Raw genomic sequence first — 19,103 nt, 5'->3', positions numbered from 1 at the left:
GGGCTGGATTTCATTCGACCTAATTCATTTTAGTCAGTTTTGTTCTTAAATCCAGATTCTTTTTCTTTTATTGAGGCGTTATGTTACTGGCTCCATGCTATTTTTTTTCCTTTTGGGCTGTTTGAGGGCTTGCTGATTATGCCTTTTCGTTATTCCTCTGCTGTGTTACTAGATCCTTCTTTCCTCTTTATGTCTTGCGTGGGTGGCTGACCTTGAAACTTGCTTCACATTAGTGTTAAGTCTTTTTGAGTCTTGACAGTATACTGTTTTTAGACTGCCAATTACTGTTGCATCTAATCCCAAAAACTAATTTTTCCTTAATAATTTCCACTCTTCATTCAGGGATACTATAGAGTCAGTGGTAAATACATTACTTAAATTCTAGCTGTTAGTACAATGTGAAATGGATCTTGATCTTTGAGTTCAAAGTCTCCTAGTCATCTCTTACTATATTGTTGATAGAGTATTACCACTAGTCCTTTTTTCCTGTGATAAATTTGTAGGTCTAGTATATACTGTTCAGGTCCTACTTGGTGATGCTTCCTTTAGAGAAAGTCTTTACAAAGATCTTCACAGCAAATTATGCTTGTAACTCTTCTTAGTGGGAGAGAAAGATGGACAATGCTTATGATCAGGTCCATCTTTCTTTGTGTTCCAACCCCCCCCCCCCAGTTTTGCTGTTTCAGTCTGGATTGGGAAGTTACTTCAGATAAATTTTTCGTCTCATTCCTTGGTTTCTTCTTTTCCTGTGCTCTTCTGCCACAGGCTAAAAGAGACCTAGAGAAGGGTCCTTTCGTGCTCAATATTCTAGGTAAAGGAAAAGAGTTAGATTGCATAGGAGAGTTTTTAGGTGTGGAACTGCCCCAGTCCTGTGAGTTTCCAGTCCTAGAGGTGGAAAAATATGGACCTGGTCCTAGATATTTATCATTATGTTAAGTACATAACTTTCATTTTTGGTTATATAATACTCATTGATAAAAAAAAGAATGATTTAATACTTGATGTGATGACATTTCCATACACTGTTTTTGGTGTCCACTTATCTTTTGCACAAGATGTATTTTGAGGAGCTTATCATTTGGCATAGATTGCAACACAGGAGACAATACAAAACGCATGGTGTCCTGCACAGTCTGTGTTGCTGGCGTCATACAGGATGATAACTTACTCGTTGCCATCTAGTTCAGTGATTACATAACCATGGCATGCACTTGATTTCTGTATGTAACACCAGTAGTGATGAATCCTGTGTTTTGACGTTTTTAGATGGAATAAAAAAAACATGTATAAAAAGTTTTCTTTTCCCACATTAGGACTGTATACTGAGAACCTTGATTCTGATAAAGCCTGCTTTAGTTTTTACTTTCATAGTCACTCTTCACATCCACTTTGTTTGTGTATGTAGATTAATGTCCATGTTATGATTTTAGAAATAAGGACGTCAGAGAGGAAAGCAAAGTAGTGCCAGTTGCAAAGGTCAAGAAAAAACAAATATTAGAGTGGCTCAAACATATATGCAGGAAAGCAGAAAACAATTTGCTGAAGAAGATGTGGGCTAGATAGGACGGATGCAACAGGGACACATCTAGCCAACGTATGGATGGATTGTACAAATAGACGTAACAACAGTCTGTAGTTTTCCGTTATCGGGGCAGCACTTTAAACACGGTTGCTGAGCTCTGAATGCAGTCACTCATCATATATATTTTTTCTCTTAATATAACCAGATGTGTAAAAATTATTTTACTTAATAATATTTTAAAAAGAAGATGGTATTTCTAAATTTTACACACACCTGGTTAAAAGACATAAGGCAGTGGATTTGTGCTCAACTATTGCGTTTAAAGTGTTTCCCTCCTGAGTACCAAACAGAGAAATCAAAGATAAGAAATTACCAAAATCCTGAAAACGTAGTTTTTTTTTCTTAAAACAATAATAATATGCTTGATCTTTGGCCTACAAAAAATTAAAATTAAGCCTCTACCTTTAAAGTGTGTTCATGTAAATCTCCTGCATGCAGCTGTTATGTGTCCACAACTCATGAGCTGACTGGCTATCACAGTGCTGAGAGGGACTGTCATTACCCATTAGAAGATATTGAGTTGTGTTCCATAGCAGTTAAAGTACCAGTAGAGTCTACATGCAGACAGGGCTGAGTAATGGGCATTTTATCCAACAAAGACTTTGCAGTGACAAGTTCATGCCACAGCATGACGAAACAGGATGTGATAAGCTTTTGCAGTTTTGCAAATATATTGTTAAGGCCTTGGTGCAGAGTAATGTACCCATTTACCAAAGGGACAGCTAAGTGCTTCTTTCGTTCGTGGAGGAAAACCGCATATAGTAACACTTGTATTTTAGATCAGATTGTGTTCATTAAGTAAATGACACTGAATCATTTGCGTCTTTCTTAGAGACGTCAGCTAAGATTGTCATTTCTACAGAAAGAAACAAGTATATAAAAACTGATGTAGAGAAAAGGACATTTGTTAAAGTAGTAAGTGAATATGTAATTTGTATGTGAATTTAAAAGTAGAAAGCGTGGACTGACTTTATCAGAAAAGTACTTTAATGTTGTACATCACTGTCAAATTATTAAGAATTAGTTGATGTACTAATCTGAAACAGCTGTAGTAAGTCTCAACTCTGCGTGTGCGAGCTTGTAGAAAAAAAGTTCCCTTTTAGTTTGATTTTGAATGAGTGGTAGGAAATGATAGACCTAATTTCAGACAAAAAAGTGCTTGATAACATGCTGTAATGTTTTCCTTTATTGGAGTAACACTTTAAACTCAGTTGCTGAGCTTCAAATCCAGTGTCTTGTCATGTCTTTCTGCACTTAATCTAACCAGGTGTGTATAAAATATGTTACTGGATAATATTTAAAAAACGAGACGTCGGTTCTAAATTTTACACAAGACCAAAAAGACATGACAAGACACTGGATTCGGAGCTCAGCACCCGTGTTTAAAGTGTTGCCCCGATAATGGAAAAGTACACAACAGTCAGGCCTGACCGTTGAAGATGGTAGAAGAGTGGCACTGAATTACAAGAGGTTGTGACAGTTGATGTGACTTCTAGACCCCATGTAAAAAGAAAGAGGATTGATGATAAAGATTATGATTATAAAACATATGCACTGCAGTATATACAGTTTGACTGGATATGCATACATGGTTTGCAAGTGAACATTCTGAAGTCAGAATTAATGTTATAAAGCAATTTGAAAAGGTTGTATAGGTGTATAGCTATCCTTCTATTGGTTTCAGCCTCTGCAAGTTTTCAGCTTTGGGTCATGCTAATGCAAGTTGCATTATTACATTGATGGGTACTCTCTGACAATGATCATTTATATACTGATTGATGCACAGCATTTCCTTGCTGTGTCTCATGAATGACTTTAATATAGTCTCTTTGTTTTGAGTTTCGCTGTGGACTGGAGAAATTGTTTCATTTTTGAGTTGCACTGTGGACTGGACTCCGACATGCTCTGCTTCCACATGAAATGCAGTTATCGGAGATGCTACTGCTCATTTGTTGAAGTGTGTAGGGAGTGTACTGTGGGTCAGGAAAATATTACTGTAGCAACATGGATGACTATCAAACTGTGGCAGGTAATCTGGGCTTCAGGAAGATGTGCTTCAGAAGTTCAAAAGACTCCAATGGTCTCTCTGAACCAAGCTATACAACACTGATTTTTCTCCTTAAAAGAAAAACAGAGGGAAAGGAGTCTTGCATACTTTTCATTTCCGCAGATGGCTAAGATTGGCATTGAAAGGAGTCTGTTAAGCAGTCTGATAGTTTGTTTGTATGTTGCTGTTGCCCTAGTGCTGGGGACTTCTCAATGGCTTGGAGAATGATTGGGCTTAAGACTCATAACTGGGGAGTCTGTGGGTCAGGAGGTGTAGAAGGAAGAAACACACTGGGGGAAAAAGTGATCATACACCCAGTAACTGGCAGTGACTTTTGCAAGTCATTTGATGTTCCGACCATCAGGATAGGTTGTGTTAGTTGAAATGGCCAGATATCTAACAGCTAGAAGCCAAAAGATTTTTTTTTTTGATCATTGCTGAAATACTTTTAGCTATAAAACCAGAGTGATGATGTTGGTGTGTGCAAGGGTTGGCTAACTAATTTATCTGTAAATCTGAGATGGTTGACTGATTCAAATTTTCTACTTTTAATTCCACACAGATGGAATATATTTATAAAACAGTTACTGGTTCAATGCCTGCACATATTAATAGTTTTTCTTTCTTTTTATTTAGGACTTTGACGTTATTTATTCTTACCTCAGTGAGATGGATATAATATCATACATCAGGAAATCACAGCTAAGGTAAAGCAAATAGGTGCTTCCTGTAATGTGTTTGTTTTTTAATTGTATATTTTCTTTTCCTCAGTACCTGCCAATCATCGGTCCTTTAAGGGGCCGTCATCCAGAGAGCCATGAGGTTGTTTTGCCCTCTGCATGCCATCCAAGAATTTTTCATTTACAAACCTAACTCCTGTTCCATATTGGTGATGTGAACGCTTGCGACACTCCAAGGGCCAGCACTCGTTTGGGCAGTTATGTCCACATTCTACCAACCCAGCCCCCCAACACACACACACACGCACGCACACGCGCGCACACACGCACACACACGCGCACACACATGCACACTGCATAACAAGATTCTGCTATCTAGCAAGGTCCTTTCATTGGAGACATAGCATAAGCTAGGTGAGATCCACCATTTTACTCACCCACTCACTCACTGGTAGGGCTTATCCATCCTCTCTCCCTTTGCTGTCAGGCATCAAAGCTGCTAATCAAACTTGGGTCACCTGGGCTATTGACTTTATCCCACTACACCACTGGAGCAGGCCTATTGCTTCCTGTAGTTGAACACAAACAAGAGTTGAAGTACACATTTATTTGTATTTGATTTATTTGCATGCAGTTTGTAAAACAGAGTGGATTCTGTCAAACTTCAGTGTGTACAGATAAGTTTCAGAAGTTAATTCTCAAAAGAGTTTTTTCCTGGTTTTAGTCATTGTGCTCATGCAGTCTTTTCCATAAATGGTCAAAAAATGGCACATATAATAATGGTAATACAGAATGCAGGTCACAGTACAAAAATTATACTTTGACAACAGATCTTCTGAAATGGATCCAGCCAGTTGGACTATCCTTCAGTAGTCAACAGCAACTATAAAAATACTTTTAAGTTCCACACTGGTGTTTCCAACACCATGATTATGGGGCTTGCTGTCCATTGTAGTTTCCTCTTTGCTGTATCTCACATTGTCCAGTTCTTCTGACTATCATAACTGGAAGGGTTTTTATTGTCTGCCAGTCTTAAAATGTAGGCCTAAGCCACCAATGGGTCTGGAATGCTAATTGTCAGATGCAGAAGCCAGACCATTTCCTGCTTTGAATGCCTAGTCTTGGTTATTGCACAGTCTCTTTACTTGGTTTGGTTTTTGTCAGGAATTTAACAGTGTTACCTATCACTGTTGTTTGAAGTCAGAGGCCTTCTTTGACAATTGCCACCTTGCAGAGATGGAATAATGTAATAGGCAGAGACAAGAGCATTACTTGAAGGCATGTTTAGAGCCTACAGCTTTAAACTTCCTTTTAGCTATCTTTGGTGAAAGTGGGTACTTGTTACTTTATAATGTAGTGTTCTAAGGTGAGTGGCTTCATTTGCTGCCCTGCTGGTCTGTCTAAAACTGTCATTTAATATTCCTACATGCAGAAGTACATGGTTTTATTTGCTGCTAAACTGATTCTGTTGGATTTACTGGTTCTGTGTTTCAGGACAATAGTCTAAGCCTGTAGTTTAAATTTGCTGTCAATAGTGAAAACATGCCATTTTGCTATACAGTAGAGAGTCGATTATCCGAACTAATTTGAACCTAGGGTAGTTCAGATAATCATATTGTTTGGCTAATCAAACATATAATTCAACCGGATAAAAAACATCTAAAATGTTTTTTTCTGCATGCAGGAATACACTTTTCAACCATTCAGCGATTCCAATGGACAATAAAGAATATTTTTCACACACAAGATGGCTATAAGCTCAAAAAACATGCTCAAGCAAATAAGTAGCATGTTTACATATTCAGACTTTATGATTTTTCCTATTCAAAAACCTTTGAAGGCTGGTCCTGATAATTGACGTTTCTGATAATCAATATTCGGATAATGGACTCTCTACTGTTTTTTGCAGTGATCTGAAGTGAATGGCCTTGTTTGCAGAGTTAAAACTGAATAGTGAACTTGATTCTGGTGGCTCACAGTTCTGTCTGAAACTATACTTATATTTTCCTATTTCTGCTGCTCTTGATGCTTGTGAACTCATATAGTAACAAATTCAATAGTTCTCTAATTAGCTGTTGATTTTAGAGAACAGTTTTGCAAGTGCATGTGTTTATATTGCGCTCTTAATTTAGAATAGTGAGAGAATAAAACATACTAATGATGTGAAAAAAGAAAATGTTTAAAAGTGTGAATTTGAATGTACACTTGTGTCTGTCTGAATTTGTTTCCTATTTTTTTTTTTTCATTTAAAGTTTATTTTTAAGAATGATGGTAGTAATTTAAAAAGTCAGGGTGCTTCCACAACTTATAAGTTTAAGAAAAAAAGTTGTTACAACCCTCAACTACACCCTACTATAACATCTTATGAGGAGGTTTGCACACAGGAAATTTTTAAATTATATTCCACAAGTAAAAGGGAACATTTTAATTTATCACCTGAGGAAAGTAAAATTTTGGAGAGCATTGGGGTAATAACAGTATTAGAGTTATGAAGCCTGACAAAGGTGGGGGAATTGCCATTGTTAATAAAACTGATTACAACTGCCATATTTTAGCTATGTTACATGATGAGGAGAAGTACGTTGTTGTCTCTAAAAATGAAATTAACAAAAAAGATTGGTCTTATGTTAGAAGACAGTTTGTTTCAGGGAAGTATTAATGAAGCCATTTTCAACTTTTTGGTTAACAAGTACCCATTAATACCATTAGTTTTTGGTTTTCCGAAGATACATAAGGATATCTTTGACCCCCCCTTTACAGGCTTATTATTTCATCTCGTTATAGTATGACCTGTTCATTGGATATATTTGTGGATAGACTGGCGAGAGAATCCTTGGCTCCCATTGGCTACATTCTTAAGGATTCGTGGGACTTTTTTTCAAGGTTTAAGAAGGATTTATATGGTGATAACTGTTCCTTAACTACTATTGACATTTGTGACCTCTTCACCTCTATACCCCATTGGATTGGGTTGGAGTTATTTTATGAAGCCGTATGGGAGAAAACTTCATTGAACAACACTTTATTAAATGTTCTTATGTTGTGTATGGACACCATTCTGAAAAAAACAATTTCTTTAGTTTTGAAGGGGAATATTTTAAACAAAATCAAGGGGTTGCTATGGGCTCTAGTTGCACCCCCTTATTTGCAAATTTAGTTATGTATAGTTGGGAGAAAAAGAATGTGTTTTGTACTGAATTTCAACATAAATGGTCCATGTATTTAAGAATTTTGGACGATATCTTTATATTGTGGAAGGAAGAAGATTTAAGTGAACAGTTTTGTGATTATATTAATGAAATTTGTGACTATTGTAAGTTCACTTCCACACACAATAATGAGACAATTAACTGTCTTGATGTTTCCATTAGTAAAGATATTTTGTTGAAAGAATTTTCATCCACTGTATATAGGAAACCTACATTTTCCAACGATTATTTGAATATAGTAGTAGTCACCCCCACTTTATGAAGAAAAGTATTGTTAAGGGCCAGTTTATCAGAGTGGCAAGAATGTGTTCATCTTTCAACAGTGCCATTAGGGAGATGGATGTTTTTAATGTTTTTTTTAATGATAGAGGTTATCCTGAGAAAATGGTTTTGGAAATGGATAATCTTGTGAAGGAAAATTGGGGTGTGAGGTACACTCCTTTATTAGGAAACACTATTGATACCCATAAAGAACTAACTGGCTTTAATGATTAATGAAAATAGTATGTTCCTAACTTATGGTTGTTATAGTAAAAAGGTTAAGGACATTTTGAGCAGAAATTGGATTTTATTTAGGACAAACAAAGAGCTTCAGACAATTGTGTACCAATCCTAGTTTTGTGTTTAAGACCAATGCAAGTCTAAAATTTTTGTTTGAACATCCCATTATGATGAAAAGTGTGTTGTACAAAGGTACAACTTGTTGTGGACATTGTAACTATTGTAAATACATATTAAAGAAACCAGTATTATATATTGGTGAAGTTGGTATAAAAGTGAGGACAGTATTGGGCAATTGTGGAACAAAAGGTTGTGTTTGCATGGCAGTATGTCAGAATTGTTTTAATTTTTGTATAGGGAAAACAGAAAGGACACTCCGTAGGAGAATTTATGAACATATCTATGCCATTAGACAAAAAAAAAAAATACTAGCAGTACCCTATTTAGGCATCTAGATAGTAGTGAGGGTTGTTCACAGTTCTTATTTGGAATTTTAGAAATTGTTGAGATGAATTCCGGGGGGGGGGGGATTAGGCTAATACACTTGAGAGAGCAGAAATGAAATGGCAAATAAGGTTCAGTGCTATCCATACCCCTGGGATCAATGAATATATTTCATTTATGCCATTTTTAAAGCATACAGCCCTTGTATTTTAGTCTTATAAAGTTTCAAAATGTTTATGTATGTGTACATTTTTTATGTGTTTTTAAACAGTTAAGTATTTTATACACAGTGTTTTCATTGCTTGTTTTATTGTATTTAAATGGTATGTTTTAATTGTTTAATTGGTTCTGATGAAGTCCAGGGTTTCCTGGACGAAAGCACTTGACTACGTTTTACATTTTGGATTAATAAACTGACTTTTGGATATTTTCAAGTCTGCATTGTCTTTGCACCATCAGTCAGTTGGGCTGGAAGGTGTTTTTTATGTTCTTGGTTTATGTTCGCCTTTCTACACTTTTTTTTTTCATTTGTTAACTTGGGTAGAACACTGATCCAGAGAGACCGTTTTCAGGTTCAGATTGTAGATGGAAGAAATTGAGTAACAGAAAAAAATATACAGTCATATGTAGTATAGAAATTGTAAATGGACATTAAGATGTGTTTATGCATAGTATGTATAATATTTATACATTTTTACTGGGTATTTCTAGTTTGGAAGTTTGGAGATGAGGAACTGGGTAAAAAAATGAGTGGACTGCAGAGATGCAGAAGAGGAAGGAGAGGCTGAAAGGTATACAGTTGTAGAGAGAAGTTTTGAGAATAAGAAGACTGAGAAGTAATGGGGAAGAATAATTATGTTTACATACAAAGCTGAGGGGAATGCAAAGAAAGCACAGAGTTACTATGGATAAAGAAATAATGGTGCAAACACTATGTGATCCTACTGTAGGTATTTTTTTAAAGACCTGCAACTTTAAAATATTGCTTTACAGTTTTATTTGTATTTAAAGGAGCAGATGATTATATTTTTAATGCATACACGTACAGAATATCCCAGAAATGTTGAGTGTGTGTGTGTGTGTGTGTGTGTGTGTTTTCTTATTTGTTACTGGATTTCAACCATTTTTGTATTTGTTATAAAGCTGTGTTACACACAATGGATGCTGTGTTCAATCACAATTCCCTTACTACCTTATCAGGCGGTATATTATCTCATAAAGTAAGATCTTAGTTATTATTCTTAATAAAACTATCTGTTGAGATACAGATAATTTTTGCCAGGTAGAATAAAATTTGCTGATACACCACATTGCTCTATTTCTAACCTGTCAGCTTATCAGTTTATTCCATTTCTTTTGAAGGTATTTTGTTATTTTAGAGGATTGTAAGTTTACCCTTAGCTTTACTTTTGTTAGTTGCCTTTCTCTTCTGACTACATACTTCCAGCATTTATCATGAAAAAGTTAAACTCTTTTGCTGTGACTAACCCTTTAAAAAATAAAATTTTCCTAGAATCTAAGAGCTGTCATATATTCAGTAATGATGACAGCTTTATGTAGAACTGCTGTATTAATCATATAAGTCTAACAAATCTTGTTATTATATAAAGTAATAATAAATTGTTTATAACTATACTAATCAAGCTAAATTAAGCAATATTCAGCCTCCCTTCCTACTTAACCACTGAAAAAAGGTATAGTCAGTGCAGAATATTGTGGGATAATGTTTGGTACTGTGACATTACTTCTGGAAAAGTTTCCCTGTGTAGAACTAGTTTAAGGGCATTCTCTGGCAATAATGGAGAGCACTGGTGTCCCAGTAAGTGCAAATCCAAAATACCGAGTTACATAGTTATGTAAAGTCCAGTGTTCTCTATTATAACCTGAAACTGTTACTGCCACTAAATAGGATAAAAGAAAAAAGCTTTTCATTATTGCTGAGTATATCACTTGGCTGTTGTCCGTGACATTTATTAGAAAAATTCTGAACAGTGAATGCTTAGCGTGCCCTTCAAATGTGGAATAGTGAGGAAGATGGACTTTTTAAAACTGAAAGTGAGGAACATTCCTCATAATGAGGTTACTTGAGAGGTAAGTGTAACAATAATGGGTTTTCTAGCAGTTATTTCTAGCTTTACCCCTGTTTATTGTGCAAAGAAGTTAACTATGGCCAAGATGATAACACAGCAGCTCCTAGATGTTCTGCAACTGCCATAATATTCTGAAAGCTGTGCAAAAACACTGGTGCAGTCAAGTGTTCGCCATTATTGCCCATTCTCTCAGTATGGGCAGTCAATCAATCTCTATGCCATTATTAAAACTGCATAAGATAACAGATTATAATGGTATAAGTAAATAAGTACATTAAAAGTCTAAGTAATAGGTTTGTAGGTCTCTTACTCATGTTAATTCAGAAAAGCTTTCAAAAATGTGAATGGGAAACAGCAACATTAAGCCAGTTTACAAAAATAAGAGTGACGTATCCAAAGTTAAAAACTGTAGAGTTGTAAGTTTGCTACTGGAATTTGAGAAACAAATGGAAAGACTGGTGTGGGAAACAAAGTGAGTAGAAGAGATTTGAGAAAAATTTCTCAAGTATCTCTTAGTACTTTTCTGTAAAATGCATGTTAAGTAGTGCCTGCAGTCTTTTCTTTTATAGCACTGTGTTGGGCAGTATCAGTGAAGGGTTACAGGTCAGTATTGTATCAGCTGACATTTTAAGCTCCTGTGAGAAAGTCATCAACTATTGCTTTACTAAATAAACTCAGACTTTCAGCCCCCACTAATCTGACTTAGAAGTGGCTCACTAATAGATCCTGCAGTGTAGAAATTAAGGGATCATATGGCACACTAAAAATCAGTATGCTCATCAGGAGTAATTTCTCTCCAGCCTCAAGGAGGGCAACACAAGATAGATTAGGGGAGAATCTGAGACTGCCCATCCAGTTAACTAGGTTTCCCCTTGAAGGTGGCAAGGGTGTGATCCTGCATAACATGCAGTGGAAGTTTGTTGCAGTGGTGGCAGATACACTGGGATATACATCTGTCATGCTTTATCTGTTGATGGCTTAGTTCTTTTAACCAAGTACTTGGAAAATCATTTATTCTGCACAGGAGTAGGAGGTCAAAAGACTAGACACAGATCCCCACAGTGGAGTCTGAGACTGAGTACAGGATTTTTGAGGCCACTGATCTTTTTTTAGGTAAGAATCTCTTGAGTTCTCTCAAGTTGAGTGATATATGTGTGTGTGTGTGTGTGTCAGTGTGTGCGTGTGCGCGTTTGTGTGTTTCTTTGTCTGTCTTTAGACAAATGCATGCCAAAGGGAGCATTATATTCAGTAATGGGTCTGATGTGGCTTTGTAAGTCAACATAGATTGCCTCTAAGTAGGTGATATGAGACAGAGAATAGTTGGAGTTTTTTAGTCTGTCCATATAGGACAGATGTTTAAAGCCTAGAATCCTCTTTGTGAGGTACTTTTGCGGCCTTTCCAGTTGTTGCAGGTGTTTAGTGAGGTACATGCCAAATGGGGCATTGTACTCAATGACTGGCCTAATGAGGGAAGAGTAAAGGGAGACAATGACCTCTTTCTTCCTGGATGCAAAACCCTTAACTTGAACTAACCTATAATAAAATCACCAGATTTGCCACAAATCTCCCCTATCGCTCACACCACTGCCTCTCACTACAAAAATTAAATTGGCCAGAGTTCCATAACCAACTCCTCCTACCACAGCTTCATATGACGCAATCAATCCTGATGCATCCCCAAGCTTTCCCTACATTCATTTCTCTCACCTCCCGTTTTGTTCCTAACCGGGAACTTCGGAGCTCTGAACAACATGTACTCCAAATCTCCAAACCTAATAAAACCATAGGTAAAAGTCTCTATAGTCATGCAGTCTCCACAGCTTGGAACAAACTCCCTCTGTCCATTAGATCTCTCCAAAACATACCCATTTTGAAAATAGCCCTAAAGGACTTCCTGCAAAATTCATGGTCCTGCCCCTGTAAAGACCCACCTTGACCCCCCCCCCCGTAAGCTTACCACAACTTACCTTCTATCCTACACTTCCAGTTTCTCAACAACTACTTAGTGCTCACTAGGACCTGCTGTACCCTATACCACCTCCTTGCCTTTCACCTTTAATCCTCTTAATAGGTTTATTTGATGAGTTGAATTGTTATCTTACAAATTTCACTAATCTGTAATTTTTTCAATTTTTATACACAACTGTAAATAATTTATATCTATATTTTCAACCTTATATGCAGCTGTAATAATTTTTGTATCTAAGTGTATACACTATTGCAATTGCAAGCTTGCCTTCTAAGTGTAAACACTATTGCAACTGTAAGTTTGATTTTCTATCTAACTGAAAACTAAGTATCTGGAGATTTTCTCCTCGGGTCTCTGCTGAAAAGGGGCACCTGCCCAGCTAGACTAACCCAGTTAACAAATGGCAAATAAATAAATAAATATGCCACATAGAATGACTTTCTGAACACAGTGGCAATGTGGTGGACAAAAGAGAGGTTGCTGTCAACCTGTGATGTTAAGTTGTCCATCTCGCCTTTGTTCTTGCTGTTTGGGTTCGGAGCCGATCCTCTGCTCGACCATCTTCTATAGCTCGAGAGCTGTTTACTGGCTTGAGGCTACCCCTTATCCCAGAATGCCCAGCGTCAGCTACCCAAATCTCATTTGCCACTTCAGCTGCGAGGTTGCTTCGTTACTGGCTCAGGCTTAGTATAGTTTTTTCTATTAGCATAATTGTTGTTTATTCTTAAAAATGTATCAAGTTTTTGTTAAACTAGATATAGTACTTTTTCCCTTATCACTTTCTTCTGTGTTTTAGCTTTGTTGGCCATCGTTCCATAACTCGCAGGCCTTTCCTTCCTCTGAACTAATTTAAATTAGAGTCGTCCCCCCCGTTAGGACAGCCATTTAAATTAGAGGCTCTCCTTTCTATTCCTTAACAGTAAAAAAAAAAAAAAAAAAAAAAAAATGTTTTTTAGTTCAGTAGTATAACATTTTTCTTATTGTTATTGTGGTTCTTTAGTTTGTTTGTTAGAAAAATGTGTAAAGATACCAAGGTATCTGGCTTCAAAAAGTGTGACTCATGCTGTCAGAAAATGTCTCTGGCAGATGGGCATACTAGTTGCGTATATTGTTTGGGTGCTGTTCACCTGCAGGACTCCTGTTCTGTATGTCACGCTTTTAGTCCAAGGGTCCTGCAAAAGCACAAAAACAAATTAATCCTTTGGGGATTATTGAAGCCTCAGGATTTTCCGGCTAAAAGTACTCAGCCAGCAAAATCCCCTAAGTCTGTCAAGCCGTCGGCTCCACCTTCGGAGCAGACTCCTTTACTTGACCAACCAAGTATGTTCGTGCCGGCTGGCACAGACAAGACAACTCCTCCGTCGGCTCCATCTGATATTTCGGAGCTGTCCTGGAGCCATAAGAGACTGAACTCTCCATCCTTGGGGCCCATCCACTCGGCACCTCAGTCACCCTTGTTGCAGAGTGAACGTAGCCATCATTCTTCCCACTCCTCTCGATCCTCTAGATTATCGGATCATGATGCGGAGAGAGTAGTAAGTAGGTTGCTTAAATCACAGGCACTGGCAAAATTACTGTCCAGCCCACCTCAACAGGTATCGGCTCCAACCGCTTCTATTTCCGTTCCTCCTCTGACTACATTTAGCTCGTAGTCAGAGACCATGGATCTGCAGGTAGTAGAACCGTCAGTGCCGATCATCATCTCTCCTTCAGTTCTGACATTGGCTCCAATTACCTCGATTGTACCTTTTATCGAGGGATCTGGGCGCTGGGGCTCTCTCATCGGCTCCGAGGGGGGGAGTGGCATCGGACCCTTGTCTGACCCCGTTCTTCCCCTCGGAGCTTCGATGCAGGTGAGCTTGGCTCCCACATCGGCCTCGGAGCTGTCACCCTCGATGCGGAGGAGGACTCCTGTTTCTTCAGTGCTGGAGCTTTCTCTGCTTAGTGGTCGGTACACCTTCGAGGTCATGCGGAGTGTGCTGTCCCCCGAAACAGCTCTACTGCCAGCTCCATCGGCTCCTCCCCCCATGGTGTCTGTTCCAACCTCTACTCCTCCTCCAGATCCCAAGCGTAGGGAACCTATGCCCCAGGACACCCCATTGGGTGATCCCTCTGCTTCCGAAGCCTCCCCTGATCACTCAGAAGAGCCTCCCTGGAAGAAGTGCAAGAGGAACCACATAGACTCCCCTGAGTCTGTCACCTCAGATACAGACATGAATGAATCGGAAGCGTCCCCAAGGTCCCCCTGTGAAGATGTTTCCTTTTCGGACATCTTTAAAATGCTTAGACAGAGGAGGGACTGGACTTCCCTAGCACCTACCGAGGACGAGTCTGTATACCTGGACGCATTCGGTTTCCGACCTTCCACCTCCTGGCTATCTCCTCTTATCAATCCACTCATGTCGGGTAGTGGCTTGGAAGGCTTGGTTAGCTCCATATTCTGTGGAACCTACTCCGAGGAGACCAAACAGATTTATTACCGCCCCCCCAGGACAAACAATTCCTCTCCAGAGGTGTGCCCGTTGATGCCATGGTGGTAGCAGCAGCCACCAAGAAAGAGTTGGCAGAAACCTCTTCATCTGTTCATCCTCCAAACAAAGAGTCTCGGACGATGGACAGATAGGGAAAGCGAATGTTTGCTTCAGCGACCTTTTCAATGAGGTTCCTGAACTATCTATGTCATTTTACACGTCTTCAAAGGGATCTCCTGAAAGAGCTTAGAGATACCGTTCAAGATCCTACAGCTGAGGGGAGTACCAGCCAAATTAGCTTCTCAGCTTGCGACTCTTAATTCTGTAGTCAACTCCTCCATGAGACTGATTTCCTATGCAGCCGATGGAGGGAGCAGAGCCGCAGGGACAGGTGTGGCTCTCAGGAAACATGCTTGGATGCAGCTGTGTCAGTTTGTGGAACCCTTTCGAGCGTCCTTCACCAATACTCCATTTGATGGCTCCTTTCTCTTTGGGCGTCAGGTGAAAGACACTTTGACCAGGTGTGAGCAGGAAGGCAGGACTCTTTCTGCCGTGGGAGTCCGGTTTTCCATCCCTTCCAGACCTTATCCCAAGGGTCAGAAGAGCGGAAAGATGTGGTTCCGAAAATCCCAGGGACCCTTGCCTGATGCACGTGGTGATTTTTCCCCTGGGGCAGAGGGGGAAACCACAATAACAGATGCCGCCGCCGTGACAGAGGGGGACCGCAAAACCAGGGGGACAGAGAAACCGTATCTACCAAGCCTTTCCAGCATCCCTGAAGGGTTGCCCGACTGCTCACCTCTGGAGGCAGTCGAGGGAAGACTTTTGCTGTACCCAAAAGCCTGGCAAAATATAACAAGAGACAGATGGGTACTATCCCGTTATATCCGGAGGTTACAAAATTCCCTTCCATCAATCCCCCATAGAATCAAAAAAGTCTAACCTAGATGTCCCACCCAATCTAAGGGGATCAAGCAGTCACAGAAGTTTCAAGACTGCTAGAAAAAAGAGCCATTCAAGAAGTCCCCGCAGACCAACTAGGATTCGGATCTTACTCAAGATTCTTTTTAGTACCAAAAAAGACAGCGGACTGGAGACCAGTACTGGATCTCAGCAGATTGAGCAGATCTGTACAAAAAGAAAAGTTCCGGATGGTGACATTGCAGTCCATTTTCCCTTTTCTGGGTCAGGACAATTGGATGTGCTCTGTATATCTTCAGGACGCTTACTATTATATTAAGATGGACAGACGCTCCAAGAGATTTCTTCGCTTCCAGGTAGAGGCCAGTCATTACCAGTTCAGAGCTCTGCCCTTTGGTCTCACCTCAGCCCCCAGGATGTTCACCAAGTGTATGGCAGTAGTCACGGCTCACCTGAGGCGTGAAGGATTCCAGGTGTTTGCCTATCTAGACGACTGGCTCCTGACTGCTACCACCAGGCATCAACTCTTAGAGGCATGGGATTATACAATCACGTCATGCACTCAACTAGGCATTACAGTAAATTTTGAAAAATCTGCCTTGTTGCCCTGTCAGTCTGTCACATACATAGGAGTAGAATTAAACACAAAAGAAATGTTTGCAAGATTACCACAGGAAAGAGTTTCCTCTATTCGTCAACAAGTGTTAATTCTAATGCAGAGCAAAGGATTCAAGTCAGATATGTCCTCCAAGCTCTAGGCTCCATGGCAGCTGCCATTCTTCTTGTCTCATTAGCGCATTTCGACGTGAAAATCCTTCAGTGGCTTCTTTTCAGGCAGTGGTCTTTCCAGGAGCTACCCATGTCTCACATGATCCTGATCACAGAAACATGCAAAAGGCACCTTTCTTGGTGGATGGTCTCCCCACTAGTAGTTCCGGGCAGACTTTTCATACAACCCCCTCCGGTAGCCACAGTGACCACGGACGCCTCCCTGATGGGGGGGGGCATTATCTAGGCAGGACAGTCTAAGGCACTTGGCAAACTCACGAGTACCATCTGCATATCAATGTCCTAGAAATGAGAGTGGTGCTCTTAGCGTTGCAAGCCCTTCAAGACTCTCTTTCTTCCGAGACCATTGCAATCCAAACGGACAATATGTCAGTGGTGTGGTACATCAACAAACAGGGCGGGACCAGGTCTTACCCCTTGTGTCGAGAAGCACTCAGACTGTGGCAATGGGTGATTTTCTGGATCAACCGTGGATTCTGGACCCAATTCCAGATCTTCTGATTCAACAATCAGGTGGGTTGCTTCAATCCCTTCAAACTCTCCAGCTCACAGCTTGGTTACTCCACTTCCAACCTTAGCCAGGCTTTCCAGTATCTCCCCAGCAGTCCACGATATTATTGTTTCCTCACATAAGTCTGCTATGAGGAAAATGTATGCTAGTAAATGGAAATGGTTTTCTTACTGGGCAGAATCTAGAAATTTTGGATCCTTTCTCAGCCCCAGTCCATGAAATTCTTGAATTTCTAGCACAACACTTAGTGTAGTGCGGCTTCTGCTACCATTAGAGTACAGCTAGCTGCCATTTCTAATTTTCATATAGGTATGTTTAATTCTAGCATTATGTCTCATAAGCTCTGCAAGGCCTTTATGAGAGGAACATCTCTTCTTAGACCCCCCCAGTTAGAGATCCTCCTCCGCCTTGGGATCTCAATTTAGTTTTAGCTTCCTTAATTTTGCCTCCCTTTGAACCGGCAGCATCATGTTCCTTAAAATTTGTTTCTTGGAAGGCACTTTTTTTGGTTGCTATCACTTCATCTAGACGTGTCTCAGAACTTCAAGCACTATGTGTTCGTCCTTCTTACCTGGTGTTTCACAAGGACAGAGTTTCTCTGAGGACCAGTCCATCCTTTATTCGTAAAGTCTGCTCAGAGGACAATTTAAATCAATCCATAGATCTCCCAATTTTCTTTCCCAAGCACAGCAACAATGCAGCATACAAGCTCCACCAATTGGATGTGCACAGACAATTGTGTTTTTATCTCCATAGAACTAAGGAACTAAGAAAGTCAGACCAGTTATTTATTTCTTATGCTTTCAACAAACAAGGCCTTCCAGTTTCTAAGGTGACCTTATCCAGATGGTTATCTGATACTATTGCCTTAATTTATCAGTTACGAAATAAAGAGCTACCAGCTAAACCAAAAGGTCATTCTACTAGAGCTTTAGCCACATCTGTAGCCTTTCAGTCTAGATTGCCCATAGACTCAATCTGTGCAGCTGCCACTTGGGCAAACCATCATACTTTTATCTCTCATTACAAGGTAGATATGGTCTCCCGGAGCAAAGCTTCCTTTGGTTCTACTGTTCTGAAGCGTCTGTTCCAATGAGCCACCCGGGATTTTAGGGGCTAGGAACGCTGTCCCAAACAGCAAGAACGAAGGTGAGATGGACAACTTAACATAAAGAAGTTACGTACCCACCATAATGTTCCATGTTAGTTGTCTTCATCTCGCCTTCCTTCTTGCGTCCCTCCCTCCTTCCTTCTTGCGTCCCTCCCTCCTTCCCCCTTCCTAAAGGATTGAGAGGAGTTATTTTTGTTTTCACTGGCTGAGTATCTTTTATTACTTCACATGCCAGGTATTTTATGACTCTTTCCTTGTTTAGGTGTATTGGACAACCGGTTTTTAGGTAACTGGTTACTCTACCTATGTCTAGTGTGCGCTATCACAAACGAGATCTGGGTAGCTGACACTGGGCATTCTGGGATAAGGGGTAGCCTCGAGCCAGTAAACAGCTCTCGAGCTATAAAAGATGGCCGAGTCGGAGTCGAGGATCGGCTTCAAACCTAAACAGCAAGAAGGAAGGCGAGATGAAGACAACTAACATGGAACGTTATGGTAGGTACATAACTTCTTTTTCTCAGATCTCTTAAAATGCCTTCTGTGTTCAGTGGCTATCATCGATGTGGTAATTCATGGCAACTGAGTTTTTCCCAAAGGGGATGATAACACATTTCTTGGCATTGAGCTTAAGGCCATGGTTCTGACACCAGTTATTGGTGTTAGTGAGGCCTTTCTGTAGGATGTCATCATCACTCAGGGAGTTAATAATAGCTCACAACTTGCAATCGTCTGCGAACTTTATTAGCCAGAGTCCATTCATGTTGGCCTGGACCTCAGA

General features: G+C 39.7%; 1 protein-coding gene across 1 annotated transcript in view; it reads left to right on the top strand.

Moving 5' to 3' along the window:
• The window catches only part of LOC122799848 (rap guanine nucleotide exchange factor 6-like), a 1,033,906-nt gene that overhangs the window by 597,666 nt on the left and 417,137 nt on the right, over positions 1-19,103 (top strand). Inside the window, exon 2 of the mRNA XM_044069181.1 lies at positions 4,266-4,336. Within this exon, the coding sequence (XP_043925116.1) occupies positions 4,266-4,336 (71 nt within the window). The remainder of the gene's footprint in view (positions 1-4,265; positions 4,337-19,103) is intronic.

This window comes from Protopterus annectens, chromosome 4.part0 (assembly GCF_019279795.1).
Source record: "Protopterus annectens isolate FY-2018-M chromosome 4.part0, PAN1.0, whole genome shotgun sequence".
Taxonomy (NCBI): domain Eukaryota; kingdom Metazoa; phylum Chordata; order Ceratodontiformes; family Protopteridae; genus Protopterus; species Protopterus annectens.
Note: the sequence above shows the minus strand (reverse complement) of the source record. Positions and strands in the feature narration are given on the sequence as shown.